At 47.2% G+C, this 18,692-nt stretch overlaps 1 protein-coding gene across 1 annotated transcript in view; it reads left to right on the top strand.

The window, feature by feature from the left end:
- Positions 1–18,692, top strand: part of RSF1 (remodeling and spacing factor 1) — an 89,344-nt gene that overhangs the window by 21,438 nt on the left and 49,214 nt on the right. The window contains exons 3-5 of the mRNA XM_077451369.1: positions 523–615; positions 7,358–7,563; positions 17,735–17,880. Of these exons, the coding sequence (XP_077307495.1) occupies positions 523–615; positions 7,358–7,563; positions 17,735–17,880 (445 nt within the window). The remainder of the gene's footprint in view (positions 1–522; positions 616–7,357; positions 7,564–17,734; positions 17,881–18,692) is intronic.

Raw genomic sequence — 18,692 nt, 5'->3', positions numbered from 1 at the left:
AATCACATGGAGCAGAGATAAGCGTCACTAGTTGCTAGGCAGAACGGGGAGATGCTGTTTACAACGGCATTTCCTTGTTCAGCCGCCCTGTGAGACGATCGCGGGTATCCCCACAGGATAGAGTCAGCGGGATCCTCAACCGGACTCACGGGGGTCCCGACCAGCACGCGAGTGCAGTGGCAGGGCGTCAAATTAAAAGGGACGCACGGGTACGCCCATTTGCCTGCCCGTGCCATTCTACCAACGTACATTGGCGTGAGCTGGTCGGGACCCAGTTAAAATACTGATGATTTTTTTTTTTTTTTACTTGTAAACAAAAAAGCGCCAGAAAAGGCCTCGGTCTTCAAGTGGTTAATCGGATGCAATACCTAAAATCGCACGCTGGATAAAATAGTGCAATGTTTTTAGTGTTGTTATGTCTAAGGGGCGGATGTAGCGCCGGCCATATTCTACAAATTGAGCGGCTTTTCAAAGAAGTACGTTTCATGGTAACTCTTTTTTATTTTCTCTTCATAATTCCAGATCTGTCAGGACTATAACAGTACCTGGGCCTGGGAGATGGAGAAGAAAGGCTACCTGGAGATGAGTGTGGAGTGTAAAGTGGGTCTGCTGAAGGTAAGATGCAGTTGAAAAACATTATGTTAATTTTAATGTTCTAGTATTACCAGCCAAAGGAGTTGTACTGCCAGACAGTACAGCCAGGTATCTGACCTCCGCTGTAGTTAATGGAAATATACTGGGGTTGGTTTACTAAAACTGAAGAATGCAGAATCTGGTGTAGCTGTGCATATCGACCAAGCGGCTTCCGATTGTCTTTTTTTTTTTTTTTGTCAAAGCTGAATTGAACAAGCTTAGAAGCTGATTGGCTGCCATGCAGAGTTGCACCAGATTTTGCCTTCTCCAGTTTTGGTAAATCGACCCCACAGTCATTTCTTTATGAAGATACTTCCTTTCTAAGTGTTGTCAGGAATATAAATGTATACACAGTGCCTTTGAAAAAGTATTCATACCCCTTGAAGCTTTCCACATTTTGTCATGTTACATCCAAAAACATACCGTATATACTCGAGTATAGGCCGACCCGAATATAAGCCGAGGCCCCCAATTTACCCCCAAAAAACTGGAAAACTTATTGACTCGTGTATAAGCCGAGGGTGAGACATGGCTGTCCATCCCTGTGTGTCCGTCCATCCCTGTGTGTGTGTCCGTCCATCCATCCCTGTGTGTGTGTCCGTCCATCCATCCCTGTGTGTGTGTCCGTCCATCCATCCCTGTGTGTGTGTCCGTCCATCCATCCCTGTGTGTGTGTCCGTCCATCCATCCCTGTGTGTGTGTCCGTCCATCCATCCCTGTGTGTGTATCCATCCATCCATCCATCCCTGTGTGTGTGTGTGTGTGTGTGTGTGTGTGTGTGTGTGTATCCATCCATCCATCCCTGTGTGTGTGTGTGTGTGTATCCATCCATCCATCCATCCCTGTGTGTGTGTGTGTCCATCCATCCATCCATCCATCCCTGTGTGTGTGTGTGTGTATCCATCCATCCATCCCTGTGTGTGTGTGTGTGTGTGTGTGTGTGTGTGTGTGTGTGTGTGTCCATCCATCCATCCATCCCTGTGTGTGTGTCCGTGCAGCCTTGTGTGTGTGTGTCCAGCCTACCTGTGTCCCGAGCCTCCGTCCCGAGCCTCCTCCGTCCCGTGCCTCCTCCGTCCCGTGCCTCCTCCGTCCCGTGTCGTGCCGATGGATCGCCGCTCCAGGATCGCCGCTCTTCTCGGCGGCCATTCTACAATTCAAAAGCCGCGCCTCCGCCTCCGCCTGTGATAGGCGGAACACTCAATTTCCCAGCAGCCTGTGTTCCGCCTATCACGGACATCCTCTCATCCTCGTCCGTAGTATGAGAATGAGCGGATGTCCGTGATAGGCGGAACACTGACTGCTGGGAAATTCAGTGTTCCGCCTATCACAGGCGGAGGCGGAGAAGGAGGCGCGGCTTTTGAATTTTAATGTCCGCCGTCTGTCTGCTCGATACGCTGATCGAGCAGTCAGACAGCGGTGACTCGAGTATAAGCCGAGGGGGGCACTTTCAGCCTCAAAAAAGAGGCTGAAAATCTCGGCTTATACTCGAGTATATACGGTAAATTTATTTTATTGGGATTTTATGTGATAGACCGACACAAAGTGGCACATAATTGTGAAGTGGAAGGAAAATGATAAATGGATTTCAGCATTTTTGACAAATATGTTTAAAGTGTGGGGGGCATTTATATGGCGGCCCCCGGAGTCAATACTTTATAGAACCTCCTTTCACTACAATTACAGCTGTAAGTCTTTTTGGGGATGTCTCTACCAGCTTTGCACATCTAGAGAGGGACATTTTTGCCCATTTTTCTTTGCAAAATATCTCAAGCTCTGTCAGATTGGATGGAGAGCGTTTGTGATCAGCAATTTTCAAGTCTTGCCACAGATTCTCAATGTGATTTAGGTCTGGACTGTGACTGGGCCATTCTAACACATGAATATGCTTTGATCTAAATCATTCCATTGTAGCTCTGGCTGTATGTTTCGGGTCGCTGTCCTGCTGGAAGGTGAACCTCCGCCCCAGTCTCAAGTCTTTTGCAGAATCCAAAAGGTTTTTTTTCTAAGATTGCCCTTTATTTGGCTCCATCCATCTTCCCATTCTGACCAGCTTCCCTGTCCCTGCTGAAGAAAAGTATCCCCACAACCTGATGCTGTCACCACCATGTTTCACAGTGGGGATGTTTCAGGGTGATGTTCAGTGTTAGTTTTCCACCACGCAGTGTGTTTTGCTTTTAGGCCAAAAAGTTCAATTTTGGTCTCATCTGACCAGAGCCCCTTCTTCACCATGTTTGCTGTGTCCCCCACATGGCTTCTCACAAACTGCAAACGACTTCTTATGGCTTTCTTTCAACAATGTCTTTTTTTCTTGCCACTCTTCCATGGAGGTCAGATTTGTGGAGAGCACGACTAATAGTTGTCCTGTGGACAGATCCTCCCACCTGAGCTGTGGATCTCTGCAGCTCCTCCAGAGTTACCATGGGCCTTGGCTGCTGATTAATGCTCTCCTTGCCCGGCCGGTCAGTTTAGGTGGACGGCCATGTCTTGGTAGGTTTGCAGTTGTGCCATACTCTTTCCATTTTCGGATGATGGATTGAACAGAGCTCTGTGAGATGTTCAAAGCTTGGGATATATTTTTTTTTTATAACCTAACCCTGCTGTATACTTCTCCACAACTTTATCTGTGACCTGTCTGGTGTGTTCCTTGGCCTTCATGATGCTGTTTGTTCACTAAGGTTCTCTAAAAAAACCTCTGAGGGCTTCACAGAACAGCTGTATTTATACTGAGATTAAATTACACAAAGACTCTATTTACTAATTAAAGCAAAATAAAATAAAAGGTGTGCAGTCACCAGTGATACACCTCCATCCATGAGTAACAAGAGTATTTACAGTATAAATGTTTATTAAAATGTACATGGATGATATAGCATATTCACTCAGCCAATGGATTTGCACATAATGAAGAGAATAAATAAAGTTGATACAAACATTATACAATGCAGTATACACAAAATCTACAAATGCACGCATCAGAAAACCCGATTGCTCACTCATCAGGGGTGGATGCCGATGAGATGTATCTAAATAGACAAAAAGATGTCACAGTGGCAGAATGGGCCCGAGCAAAACAGCCCAATACTTACCAATGATGCATTTGTATATTTTGTATATACTGCATTGTATAATGTTTGTATCAATTTTATTTATTCTCTTCATTATGTGCAGATCCATTGGCTGAGCGAATATCCTATATCATCCATGTATGTACATTCATTTTATAAACATTTTATACTGTTATTACTCTTGTTAGTGGCTAACTGTGACCACCTCATTTAAAGGGGTTGTAAAGGTAAATGTTTTTTCACCTTAATGCATTCTATGCATTAAGGTGAAAAAACATCTCACACTGCCGGCGCCCCCAGTCCCCCCGTTTTACTTACCTGACCCCTCGAAAATCCCGCGCTCGCCCCCGCCGTCCTCTTCGCCGCTCAGCCTGGCCGCTGATTGGCTGGAGTGGATGGATTGAAAGCAGCGCAGCCATTGGCTCGCGCTGCTGTCAATCACATCCAATGACGCAGCGCGCCGGGGGGCGGGCCCTTGTGATACAGCGAGCGGCTATAGCCGCCGGCTGTATCACGGGAGCGCGCCCACAGTGCTTCTCACCAATGCGAGGGAGCTCGCATTATCGTGAGAAGCACCTGCGGGAGGAAGCTGAGACAGCCGCCGAGGGACCCCAGAAGAGCAGGTTCGGGGCCACTCTGTGCAAAACGAGCTGCACAGTGGAGGTAAGTATGACATGTTTGTTATTTTAAAAAAATAAAAAATTTTACTTTACAACCCCTTTAAAGTCCCAGGGCGGCTCCCTCTTTTATTCTATTTACTAATTAGGTGACTTCTGAAGGCAATTGGTTCCACTAGATTTTAGTTGGGGGCATCAGAGTAAAGGGGGCCTGAATACAAATGTACACCACACTTTTCACATTTATTTGTAAAAAATGGTGAAAAACATTTTTCCTTCCACTTCACAATTATGTGCCACATTGTGTCTATCATATAAAATCCCAAAATACATTTGATTGTAACATGAGAGAATATGGAAAATGTCAAGGGGTGATGAATACTTTTTCAAGGCACTGTACATGCAATGTGTATAGTTGGGTGTTCTCAAAGAAGAAGCCAATAATGCAGAACATTGACACCGAGCGTGTACAGGACTTGTAATGAGAATACATATAAAATTGCAGGTTTAATGGCGACCAGCATACAGCTCTCCCCCCCCCCCCTCGCGCTCCTCGTCTCCCCCCCCCCCTCGCGCTCCTCGTCTCCCCCCTCCCCTCGCGCTCCTCGTCTCCCCCCCTCCCCTCGCGCTCCTCGTCCCTCCCCCCCTCCCCTCGCGCTCCTCGTCCCTCCCCCCCTCCCCTCGCGCTCCTCGTCCCTCCCCCCCTCCCCTCGCGCTCCTCGTCTCTCCTCGTCTCCCCCCCCCTCCCCTCGCGCTCCTCGTCTCCCCCCCCCCCCTCCCCTCGCGCTCCTCGTCTCCCCCCCTCCTCCCCTCGCGCTCCTCGTTCCCCCCCCCCTCCCCTCGCGCTCCTCGTCTCCCCCCCCTCCCCTCGCGCTCCTCGTCTCCCCCCCCTCCCCTCGCACTCCTCGTCTCCCCCCCCTCCCCTCGCGCTCCTCGTCTCCCCCCCCTCCCCTCGCGCTCCTCGTCTCCCCCCCTCCCCTCGCGCTCCTCGTCTCCCCCCCCCTCCCCTCGCGCTCCTCGTCTCCCCCCCTCCCCTCGCGCTCCTCGTCTCCCCCCCCCCTCCCCTCGCGCTCCTCGTCTCCCCCCCCCCTCCCCTCGCGCTCTTCGTCTCCCCCCCTCCCCTCGCGCTCTTCATCTCCCCCCCCTCCCCTCGCGCTCTTTCGTCTCCCCCCCCTCCCCTCGCGCTCTTCGTCTCCCCCCCCTCCCCTCGCGCTCCTCGTCTTCCCCCCCCCTCCCCTCGCGCTCCTCGTCTTCCCCCCCCTCCCTCGCGCTCCTCGTCTTCCCCCCCCCCCCCTCCCCTCGCGCTCTTCGTCTTCCCCCCCCTCCCCTCGCGCTCTTCGTCTCCCCCCCCCCTCCCCTCGCGCTCTTCGTCTCCCCCCCCTCCCCTCGCGCTCTTCGTCTCCCCCCCTCCCCTCGCGCTCTTCGTCTCCCCCCCTCCCCTCGCGCTCTTCGTCTCCCCCTCCCCTCGCGCTCTTCGTCTCCCCTCCCCTCGCGCTCTTCGTCTCCCCCCTCCCCTCGCGCTCTTCGTCTCCCCCCCCTCCCCTCGCGCTCTTCGTCTCCCCCCCCCCCCTCGCGCTCTTCGTCTCCCCCCCCCCTCCCCTCGCGCTCTTCGTCTCCCCCCCCCTCCCCTCGCGCTCTTCGTCTCCCCCCCCCCTCCCCTCGCGCTCTTCGTCTCCCCCCCCCCTCCCCTCGCGCTCTTCGTCTCCCCCCCCCCCCCTCGCGCTCTTCGTCTCCCCCCCCCCCTCGCGCTCTTCGTCTCCCCCCCCCCCCTCGCGCTCTTCGTCTCCCCCCCCCTCCCCTCGCGCTGTTCGTCTCCCCCCCCCTCCCCTCGCGCTCTTCGTCTCCCCCCCTCCCCTCGCGCTCTCTTTCGCGCTCGTTCCTTTTTTTTTTTTTCCTCGCTTTTTTTTTTTTTCTCTCGCTCTCTCTCGCTCTCTCTCGCTCTCTCTCTCGCTCTCTCTCTCGCTCTTCTTTTTTTTTTTTCTCCCTCCCTTCAGGGAATACACAGTACTTGGGTATAGGAGCACACGTGATTCCTCCCATGATGCTGTGCTCAGACTTGAGCAGTCAATCCCCAGGTGTAAGCACTGTCACTTTGGGGAGGGAGGTAGTAATTAGCCTATAGGGAAAGCACAATAATTGTTTCCCTCCCCTGCCCCCTAGTGTTAACCCCTTCACCGCCAGTGACATTTTTACAGTAATCAATGCAATTTTAATCGTACCGATCGCTGTATTAATGCCAATGATTCCAAAAATGTGTCAAAATTGTCCGACGCGTCCATCATAATGTCGCAGTCACGATAAAAATCGCTGATCGGCGCCATTACTAGTAAAAAAAATAATAATAAAAAAAAAACGCTTATTGTGATTTATTTATTTTTTTTTTTTTTTCTTTTTACCAAAAATATGTAGAAGAATACTTATTGGCCTAAACTGAGGGGAAAAATTTTTTTTATATATTTTTGAGGTCTATTTCTTATAGCAAAAATTTTAAAAATAATGCTTTTTTTTTTCTTTAAAATTGTCGCTCTTTTGTTTATAGTGCAAAAAATAAAAACCGCAGAGGTGATCAAATACCACCAAAAGAAAGCTCTTTTTGTGGGAAAAAAAGGATGTCAATTTTGTTTGGTAGCACAACGGCGCAATTGTCAGTTAAAGCGACGCAGTGCCGAATTGCAAAAAGTGGTCTGGTCTTTGGCCAGCCAAATGGTCCGGGGCTTAAGTGGTTAAAGGCACATCTTCGCTTTATCTGGAATCTTGTGTGCTTTTTATTTATGAACTTTTCTTAATGTAGCGCTGCACTATTTTGTACTTTTAGTAATTTAGCCGGTGTAAGCTTCAAAGGGGTTTGGACGCCAAGCTCCGAGGAGGAACAGAGCGCTGTCTATTTTTTTTATATTTTTTTTCCCCTCTGGTCTTTAGCTTAAACCATACAAATCGACACTACAGCTGCTATCTATTTTGCAGTTCTCATGCAGCTGGTCATTTTAAGTATGAAAGATTTGAATTTTTTTGTGTTTTTCGTTTGTTTTTGTTTTTTTGCAGCACTTGTGTGAGTGTCAGTTTGATGACAATCTGAAGTTTAAGAATGCCATTAATGAAGAGGATGCCGATTTGATGCGCATCCAACCAATCGGAAGAGATAAAGATGGCTTAATGTACTGGTACCAACTGGATCAGGACCACAATGTCCGAATTTACATAGAAGAACAGGATGACCAGGACGGGTCTACGTGGAAATGCATAGTCAGGTTGGCTGTGTGTGTGTGTGTGTGTGTGTGGGGGGGGGGGGGGGGTCCTTCATTGTATCGCTGTGCCTATCCAGTAATGTAGTCTAAAGTGCAATGATTTGTCCAAATTCTGTAACCCATAGAGACCAATTGGAAATCTTCACGTCTTTTCTACAAAAACAAAATAAAAAACTAAATGCCAAATTTCTACAGTGGAGTTGAGGAGGGGTGGGTGGGAGGCAATGTGCTTTCGAGGGTCCCCTAAACCAGACTTTTAGCGTACTATTCAGGACCCTAATAATCTTTTGTTTTAAATTTCTACAAAAAAATAGCAATATACTGCATATGCCCACAGCTTCATACTGTGGGGAAAATATTTGATCCCCTGCAGATTTTTTAAGATGGCACACTTAAAAGAAATAAAAAAAAAAAAATAAAAAAAATAAATAAAATGATAGGCCCTTCATTTTCTCTTGACACTCAAGTTTATTGTGAGTATACATATTGAGAAGGTTAAAAGCCAACAGTAAGGCCCCTTTCACACGGGACAGATCCATAATGATCCGCCCCGTGATGATCCGCTTGCTCAGCGGGGAATCGCTCCGTTGATCCCCGCTGAGCCGGCAGATGATGGGGCGACCCGGCACACTGTGCAGGGACCGCCCCGTCAGCTCTCCGCTCTCCTCTATGGGAGATCTGATGAACACGGGACTGTCTGTGTTCATCCGATCCGCTCTGCAGACGGACAGAAAAATAGGATTTTTCTCCGTCTGCAGAATCGGATCATTGCGGAGATGGACGATATCGGGTGTCCTGCGGATGTTCATCCATTGACACCCGCTATCCCATAGGAATGCATGTATGTCCGTATTTCATCCGCAAATGGATGGATGAAATACGGACATATGGTCCGCATGTGTTGAAGGGGCCTAATACAACATATGAATATACAGGGTAGTAAACAAGTTGGCATAACAGTGTAAGGCCTACATAGGGTTTCGGGATATAGCGTAGTACATCTGTGAGCTTTAGCAAGTAACAGCGGTAAACATTGTGCTAACTGATAGGAGCAAAATATGTGAACAAAGTTACATCACTCGGGTGCTTGCAGCGTAAGGGTGTCAGTTGTGTTGGAGCTCATTTATGGGAGGTGTGCATTTTGGGTGTTTGAGCCCCAACGGTCCCAGTTTGCTTGGAGTCTAGGAATTTGTAGGTGGGCTTTGGCGTTCATGAATTCCATCAGGCAGTGGTTATTCAGAAGTGGGGCTGCAACTAACGATTATTTTCATAATCGATTAGTTGGCCGATTTATTGTTTCGTTTTAATAACCTTAAAAACAAAAAAGTGAGACAAATTGACGTTTATTTTCAACCACAGTGACGGGGAAATTTGGAAATGGAAAACTTCTTGGTCAAAGGAGTTTTCAGACAGTGTTTGTGGTTTTCATTCAGAAATTACATTCATTTTAAAAACAGAATGTTAAAAACAAGTGAAAATTTCAAACAAAATTCTTTCATTCAGCGAATGTACAAAGATTTTTCATCTGAAAATTGATCTTTGTGGCCAGCGTAAGGCTCAGTGCACACCTCTGCAGTTTGCTTTTGATCTGTTTCTGCAGTGCTTTTTGATTGTTGCTGCAATTTGTGCTTTTTGCATTTTTTTTTTTTGGGCATATTAAAGCGGAGGTCCACCCTAAAATGGACCTCCGCTCATGGGAATCCCCCCCCCCCCGGCGCCACAATTGGCACCTTTCAGGGGGGAGGGGGGTGCAGTTACCTGGATAATCCAGGTAAATGCACCCACTTCCGGGATAGCTGTCTGCGGAAAGGGGCGTAGATTACGCCCCTTTCCGCAACTGCCCGCCCCTTTGCGCAAGTGCCCCGCTGCCTGTTGGGAAACACACAGTTCCCAGAGGCGGCGGGGACCGTCCGGATTGCGCCACGCGGCTCGGGCATGCGCAGTAGGGAACCGGGAAATGAAGCCGAAAGGCTCCATTTCCTGATTCCCATACCCAAGATGGCGGCGGCAGGACCCGACAGACGACCTAGCGATCGGCTTCGGGTGCCGACATCGCGGGCGCGCTGGACAGGTAAGTGTCACTATTTTAAAAGTCAGCAGCTGCAGTATTTGTAGCTGCTGGCTTTTAAAAAAAAAAAAAAAAACGCGGAGTCCCGGTGGACTCCCGCTTTAACCACTTCCCGACCAGCGCACGACGATGTACGTCGACAGAATGGCACGGGCAGGCATATTGGCGTACAGGTACGTCCAATATTCGATGCCGCCCTGCCATCGGGAGCGCGCCGCCGGCGGCGCGCTCCCGCGCTGGTCGGCGGCGCGCTCCCGCGCTGGTCGGGACCCCCGTGAGTCCGGTCGCGGGACCCGCGGACTCGATCGCCGCGGGCATCCCCGCGATCGTCTCACGGAGCGGCCGAATGGAGGAAATGCTATATAAACATTTCTCCATTCTGCCTAGCAACTAGTGACGCTGATCTCTGCTCCATGTGATTGGAGCAGAGATCAGTGTACACTAAATGAAAGCCCAACCCCCCCACAGTTAGTAACACACCCCTAGGAACACTTAACCCCTACACTGCCACCCACTGGTTAACCCTTTCACTGCCAGTGTCATTTACACAGGAATCACTGCATTTATATAGCAGTGATTACTGTATAAATGACAATGGTCCCAAAAATGTGTCAAAAATGTCCGATGGGTCCCCCACAATGTCGCAGTCACAATAAAAATCGCAGATCGCCGCCATTACTAGTAAAAAAAAAAAATAATAAAAAATTATTAATAAAAATGCTATAAAACTATCCCCTATTTTGTAAACGCTATAACTTTTGCGCAAACCAATCAATAATCGCTTATTGCAATTTTTTTTTTTTACCAAAAATATGTAGAAGAATACGTATCGGCCTAAACTGAGGGAAAAAAATGTTTTTTTATATATTTTTGGGGGATATTTATTATAACAAAAAGTAAAAAATAATGCGTTTTTTTCAAAATTGTCGCTCTATTTTTGTTTATAGCGCAAAAAATAAAAATCGCAGGGGTGATCAAATACCACCAAAAGAAAGCTCTATTTGTGGGAAAAAAAGGACGTCAATTTTGTTTGGGAGCCACGTCGCACGACCGCGCAATTGTCAGTTAAAGCGACGCAGTGCCGAATCGCAAAAAGTGGTCTGGTCTTAAGCCAGCAAAATGGTCCGGTTTGCAAGTGGTTAAAAAAACACAAATTTCTGCAAAAACGCATTACATGCTTTTCTGCAGCTTCTCCATTGAAGTATATTGAACCAAAAAAGCACCCTTTTGCGTTTTAAAAAGTCCGATGTGAATGAGGCCCATAGGAAACCAAGTAAATGAACTGTAGTGCATTTCTGCAAAAAGCACCAATAAACGTATAGATGTGAACATTAGTAACATTTGTAATGTTTAGTAACATAATGGGGTTAAAAAGACTAAAATGAGCCCTTCAGTACAAAAAAAGCAGATAATCACTACTGTAAGGGGTTCATTTTTATTTTTATTTTTTACCGTAGAACTGTGAAAGTAATATTTACAGTAGCGATTATTTGCTCTTTTTGTACTATAAAGGGCTAATTTTGTTTTTTATTTTTTATTTTTTTTAACCACTTAAGGACCGCCGCATGCCATTGTACATCATCACAATGGCATGTACAGGCACAAGCACGATCGGACCCCCTCCCGCTGGATGCGGCGGTCCGTTTCGCTTCAGGAGCGATCCGGGATGAGGGGATGGCCGTTGGTTTCTGGCCATCCCCTCTCGATCGCTCCTGGCGAATGAGAAGCTTCCTCCCTCTGTGTATAGTAAACACAGGCAGGTAGGAAGTGATGTCATTCTCTTCGGGGCGGTCTTATTGACCGGACTACGAGGAGAAGTGAAAGTAAGTGTGCACCAACACTACACTAACACATAAGCACACATAGGTACACAACCCCCCCCCCCCCCCCCTCCCCCCCCAGTCACAGTGTCACTGATTGCAGTGATCATTTATTTACTGATCACTGCATTCAGTGTCAGTTGTAACAGTAAAAACTGTCAGGGCAGTTAGTGTTAGGTCCAGGGTAGCCCCCTACCACCCCCCAATAAAGGTTTAACCCCCTGATTGCCCCTAGAGTTAACCCTTTCACCCCCTTTTGCCAGTGTCACTAAGCGATCATTTTTCTGATCGCTGCATTAGTGTCGCTAGGTAGCTAGTTATTTTTTTAGGTTCACCGCCAGGTTTTTATAGCGCTAGGTACCCCGATATACTACCCAATAATGGTTTTAACCCCCTGATTGCCCCTAGTTAACCCTTTCACCAGCGATCACAGTATAAGTGTCACTGGTGACACTGGTTAGCCAGTTAGTTATTTAGGTTCCCCGTCAGGTTTTTGTATAGCGCCAGGGACCCCCATATACTACCTAATAAAAATTTGAACCCCCTGATTGCCCCTAGTTAACCCTTTCACCAGTGATCACCGTATAAGTGTTACGGGTGACTCTGGTTAGTTTGCTTTTTATAGCATCAGGGCACCCTCCATTTATTACCCAATAAAGGTTTAACCCCCTGATCACCCGGCGGGTGATATCAATTAGGTTTTAGGGTCAGGGTCTGCGTCGCCCCAGGCAGCGCTAGGTTAGTGCCAGTACCGCTAACACCCACGCACAAAGCATAAACCTCCCGTAGTGGTATAGAATCTGAACAGATCAATATCTGATCTGATCAGATCTATACTAGTGTCCCCAGCAGTTTAGGGTTCCAAAAAAACGCAATGTTAGCAGGATCAGCCCAGATACCTGCTAGCACCTGCGTTGTGCCCCTCCGCCCAGCCCACCCAAGTGCAGTATCGATCGATCACTGTCACTTACAAAACACTAAACGCATAACTGCAGCGATCGCAGACTCAGGCCTGATCCCTGCGATCGCTAACAGTTTTTTTTGGTAGCGTTTTATATTTAAATCCGGAAGGCAGTGCTTGGTTTTCGGGTCCCGTACGTGGCTAGGCTCCCAAAAAGTCCCCCACATGTGGTATCCCCGTACTCGGGAGAAGTAGCAGAATTTATTTTGGGGTGTAATTTGACTTCTGCCCATAGCATGTGTGAGCAATATATCATTTAGTGACAACTTTGTGCAAAAAAAAAAAAAAAATTGTAATATTCCTGCAACTTGTGGCAAAATATCAAATATTTCATGGACTCAACATGCCTCTCAGTAAATAGCTTGGGGTGTCTACTTTCCAAAATGGGGTCATTTGGGGGGTTTTGTGCAATTTTGGCATTTTATGGCCTTCGAAACTGATAGGTAGTGAGGAGTGAAATCAAAAATTTGCACCCTTAGAAATCCTGAAGGCAGTGATTGGTTTTCGGGGTGCCGTACGCGGCTAGGCTCCCAAAAAGTCCCACATATGTGGTATCCTCGTACTCAGGAGAAGCAGCAGAATATATTTTAGGGTGCAATTCCACTTATAACTATGGCATGTGTGAGCAATATATCATTTAGTGACAACTTTTTGTAAACTTTTTTTTTTGTGTCATTCAATCGCTTGGGACAAAAAAAAAATATTCACTGGGCTCAACATGCCTCTCAGCAATTTCCTTGGGGTGTCTACTTTCCAAAATGGGGTCATTTGGGGGGGTTTGTACTGCCCTACCATTTTAGCACCTCAAGAAATGAGATAGGCAGTCGTAAATTAAAAGCTGTGTAAATTCCAGAAAATGTACTCTAGTTTGTAGACGCTATAACTTTTGCGCAAACCAATAAATATACGCTTATTGACATTTTTTTTTTACTAAAGACGTGGCTGAATAAATTTTGCCCTAAATGTATGACTAAAATTGAGTTTATTCGATTTTTCTTATAACAAAAAATAGAAAATATATTTTTTTCTCAAAATTTTCTTTTTTCCATTTACCGTATTTATAGGCGTATAACACACTTTTTTCCCCCTTAAAATCGGGGCAAAGTCGTGGGTGCGTGTTATACGCCGATCCCCACTGTCTGTGAGGCAAAAAGACCGAGCGCCGCCGAAAAAGACCAAGCCGTCTGCTCGGCTCTGCTCGTAGTCCCGCCTCCCTGCTGTTTCTGGAGCGCGCGCTGCCGAAAAAGACCGAGCCGACTCTACTGTGTACTCGGCTCGGCTTGCAGTCCCGCCCATACTGGGTGGGACTGCGAGCCGAGCCAAGCCGAATACACAGTAGAGTCGGCTCGGTCTTTTTCGGCAGCGCGCGCTCCAGAAACAGCAGGGAGGCGGGACTACGAGCGGAGACGAGCAGACGGCTCGGTCTTTTTCGGCGCCGCTCGGTCTTTTTCGGCGGTGCTCGCTCGGTCTGTCTCGGCGGCCGGATATTTAAACATGGAAGGCTGCAAACTGCGCTGGGCGAGCTGGAAATGACACTGGCAAACTGCAAATGACACTGATTCTGCAATTATGGACAAGGCTGCAGATGCACACGGATAAGGCTGCATTGACGGGCATTTAAATTTGAGATTTTTTTCCCTTAAACTTCCCTCCTAAAACTTTTTTCCTTATAAAATGCCCTCCTAAACTTGGGGTGCGTGTTATACGCCGGTGCGTGTTATACCCCGATAAATACGGTATATCGCAAAAAAATAAAAATCGCAGAGGCAATCAAATACCATCAAAAGAAAGCTCTATTTGTGGGAAGAAAAGGACGCAAATTTTGTTTGGATACAGCTTTGCATGACCGCGCAATTACCAGTTAAAGCAGTGCAGTGCGAAATTGTAAAAAGACCTCTGGTCCTTAGGCTGAAAATTGGTCCGGGGCTGAAGTGGTTAACCCTGTTGTGTTAGTGGCTGATTAATCGATTATGAAAATAGTAATCGATTCATTTCATAATCGATTAGTTGTTTCAGCCCTATTCAGAAGAGCAGTTATTTCCGAGCTGGAGGGTGCGTGTAGCGATAAGAACATGGGAGTTAACTGCATGAAGGCCGAGGCCAAAGTTCCATGTCAAGGCCCAATAGAACCATTTGTGGAGTTAGGGATACAGGAACTGGTATGATGGAGAGGAGGAGTTTGGAGAGCAATAGACCATAGCCTGGCTAGGAATGGGCAGTCCCCACCATATGTGGAGTGGGGTGCCTGGGGATCCATAGTTTCTCCAACAATGATTGGTTGCAGTTGGGTATATACGGGTAAGTTTGGTTAGTGTGAGGTACCAGTTATGGTATATATTTTTTGGACTGTTTCCCAGTGTTTCAGAGGTACTTGGAGTGAGCGATGCCATTTCTGGGTAGTGTAGGAGCGTCATAGTAATTGTTCCCATTTGAGCCTCGTGGGGGATTTGGATGTAGGGCAAGTTTTCGGTGAGGAGCTTGTAGCAGAACCAGATTCCACGTTGGTGGGGTGCATTGAGGTTAAAAAAATGTTAATACGCGCCATGACAGCAGGCTTTCAGACCATTGAACCTTAGAGAGAATTGAGCGTGTCCTAAGATATTTGAAAAAGTCCTTAAGACCTATGTGAAAGGTGGCTTGAAGATTTTGGAATGACACGAGGGTGGGACCCTGGCAAATGTTTCCGATTGATGAAGATGCCCATGATGATCCACTCAGTGACATTGATGTCAGGGGTGAGGCTGTGGAGGGCTTTCTGTGGTATAAGTTTGAGTAGGCATAATGGGATACCCTTAGAGGCTTGTATGGTTGTTTTCCATATCCAGAAGGCATTAATAGTGTCAAGAAATGAGTGAGTCTCATTATGTTTCAGGAGAAGGGCGCACAGGATCAGTTTGGGGTGGGAGGCGAGTGCCGCTTGTTCTATCTGTAACCATGTGGTTTGTCGTGTAGTGTTCCACCAGGTTTTGGCTTGGTCAAGTATTATCGCCTTGTAGTAGGCTGTTAATTCCCGCATAGAGTTGTGCTCTTAAGTTGAGATCGTTTGCCGCCCCATATGAAGGTGGTTATGATGGATTGCATGGTTGAAAGAGGCAATGTTCAAAGGTCAATATATATCCAATCCTAGGCAGTATAAAAACATGTTGCATGCCCTGCGATTTCTTCTGATAAAACAATAAAAGTGTATCAAACACTCCGATTATTCTTCGTAGAACAGTGATAGGAAATATGTCCACATGGTGTGCAAATGCAGTGAAAAAAAAAAAGGTACTCAAAAGAAGGTGCACTACAATTGCAATAAATCCTGAAGGAATAAGTAAAATCCTAAACGGCATATAAAAGCATACAAAAAAGTTTCCTTCATATAGGTATATGCTGCAAATGTTCTTATAGTTGAAGGCAAAAAAGATAAGTAGTGTCCATATAAGGTGCAAAGTAAATAAGTGGCCGTGTATTAGCAGTGTCAGCATAAAATGACAAGGTGCTGGTGACAATCCTCTGGCATAAAGTGCTGATGACGGGTGACTTCCTGGTTCCTGTGCAGAGTAATGTAGAGATTTACCCATACCTTAGCTTAGCGATGTAAGGTAACAGCATGTGGTTATATCTCAATGTGTTTTCTTGGCAGCCTCCCAGTATGGTGTATCCGGCTCCTCTGGTGTGTGTCTCTAGTCTGGAATCAGAGTCCCCCTATTGTCTTTGGTGTGTCCACATCCAATGAACCTCGCAATGGGGCATGGGGGGGATTTTGTAAAGAGGGATGCATGATAGTGTAGTATTTCCAAATGTTTATTGTCAAAAGGGTAAAAAATAAAATCAAGGTACTCGCAATAAGAAAGTATCAAACAGCCGTATAAGAAACGAGCTGCAGTGACAAACACACGCGGCAACCCGAGGCACCGGGAGTGACGTGGGCGAGCTCGCAGCTAGTTTTATATGCAGATGCAGGGGATCAAATAATTATTTTCCCCACTGTATCTGTACATCTGCAGTGTGAGGTCTAATGCCGTGTACACTACCAGACACGACCAGACTTACCGGCAGACTAGGTCCGACGGTCTCCCCGACTGACTTTTCAGCGGAGTTCAGGAGGACTTTCCGAACGGACTTGGCCACACACGATCACACCAAAGTCCGACGGATTCTACTGTGGTGGCGTACGACCAGACTAGAATAAGGAAGCTCGTAGACAATAGCTGCCCTAGCGTCAGTTTTCGTCCGTCGGACTTGCACACAGACTGGATTTTTCGACCGGACTCGAGTCTGTCGGAAAAATTTGAAACATGTTCTGAATCTAAATTCCGTCTGATTATTTTCGACGGCAAAGGTCCGATGAAGCCCACACACGGTTGAATTGTCCGACGGATTCGTTCCCGTCGGCCCTTTGCTGTCAAAGTCCGGCCGGATGTACACGGCATTAGGCATTGCTGCGTCTTACTGATAATCTCATTAGGTTTGGAGATTTTGGTGATGTCACTACTGCTCACTGTTCTCCTTGCTGATGTGGAAGGTGTACCTGAGGACCTGCAGTATTGGGATCTACCTGTTTCTGCTTCATTTTGTGCTTTCTAAACCCCTTTTTGGTGGCACATTTACTCCTCCTCCAGTCATCACATGAGTAGTCATTGGAAGGGCAGCTCTGACATGAGAAAGCAAAGCCCTGCCTCAGTCGGGTGCAGCTGTGCATGGTAGCCAATCCGCTTCTAACTTCAGCTTGTTTAATCTTTGACAATAAAACCGGGAAGCTGATTGGATTCTATGCACAGCTACACCAGATTTTGCACTCTCTCCAGTTTTAGTAAATCAACCTCAATATGAAACGAGGCAAAGCAAGTCCATAATGGGGAAAAGATCAGCTACAGGGAGCCCATAGACCAGGGATATGCAATTAGCGGACCTCCAGCTGTTGCAGAACTACAATTCCCATGAGGCATAGCAAGACTCTGACAGTCACAAACATGACACCCAGAGGCATGATGGGACTTGTAGTTTTGCAACAGCTGGAGGTCCGCTAATTGCAGATCCCTGCCATAGACAATACGGATGGAGGATCCTTTGTGCTGTACTTTTTTTTTGTTTTGTTTTTTTTGAGGTACAGCCTACACACTTTTTAGTTCCTCTTTGAAACTCCACTTTTGGTATCCCAGGAGCTAAAAAGACAATAAGCCTAAAAAACACCTCTGTTGTCACAAGGGGCTTTTAAGGAGCCAAGCACTTATTCGGTTCCCTAAAAGTGCCTGGCTAGCATCCTGGTAGATTTGTCTCGCAGATGTTGCAGAACAAAACCATAATAATGGTAAATTTTATGTTTTTTTTTCATTGCAGGACCAGGAATGAGCTGGCAGAAACTCTGGAACTTTTAAAAGCACAAATAGACCCAGCTTTACTGAAGAAATCTGAGCCACAGGATAGTTCATCTCAAGAATGCCCAAATCCAGAGGATGAGGAACTGAAAAAAGGAGAGAGCGGAGGTACGATGGGATTCCGTTGTGTAACACATTTATGGTCTTTTTCAATGGATTGTGCAAGAAGCGGTGCTGGAGCATTTTTCATTTTGTTGAAGTATAACTCTTGATTTAGAAACCCTGTTGCCGGTGTTCTGACGAGAAAGGCCCCCCCCCCATCGGATATTGTCCGCCCTATACTGCACAGGCGCAGTGCTTGCATAATACAGAGGACAAAGGAGACGCTGAAAGTCTTGGAAGATGAACAGCTGATTATCAGCTCTACACGGCGCCTGCGCACCTAATAGTAAATTTAGGCACACACTCCTGATGTTGTAAGATGGCGCTTTGTAAGAGAACCCCTCGCCACGCTTCGGGCACGGCCTCGCTAAGCTCAGCATATTTATATTCTAGATGTATGTCCACTTGGATGGTGGGGCTTGAACCTGGACTCTGTGCGCAGGCGCTGTGTAGAGCTGATGATCCGCTGTTCATCTTTGGAGACTTTCGGCGTCTCCTTTGTCCTCCGTACTGCGCAAGCGCAGTATAGGGCAGACCCTATCCGATGGGGGACAGTTCTCGACAGGACACCGGCACTTATATCCACAAAAATCTTCCCATAAAATTATATGTGCATTTAACATATTTTAGGCATGTTCTTTACCTGTAAAACGCTGCTGCTGGGCGCCACCATCTTGAATGGAATGTCAGCTGCCCCTGCAGACTCAGAGCTGTCAGTCAAGTGACACTCTATAGCAGGGATATGCCTACTGGGGCCCTTCAGTTGTTGCAGAACTGCAAGACTCTGGCAGCCACACGCGTGACACCTAGAGGCATGA

The sequence above is a fragment of the Lithobates pipiens genome, unplaced genomic scaffold, assembly GCF_037356315.1.
Source record: "Lithobates pipiens isolate NorthernLeopardFrog02 unplaced genomic scaffold, aLitPip1_a1.2 Scaffold_23, whole genome shotgun sequence".
NCBI lineage: Eukaryota > Metazoa > Chordata > Amphibia > Anura > Ranidae > Lithobates > Lithobates pipiens.
This window is presented reverse-complemented; position numbering and strand designations above follow the sequence as displayed.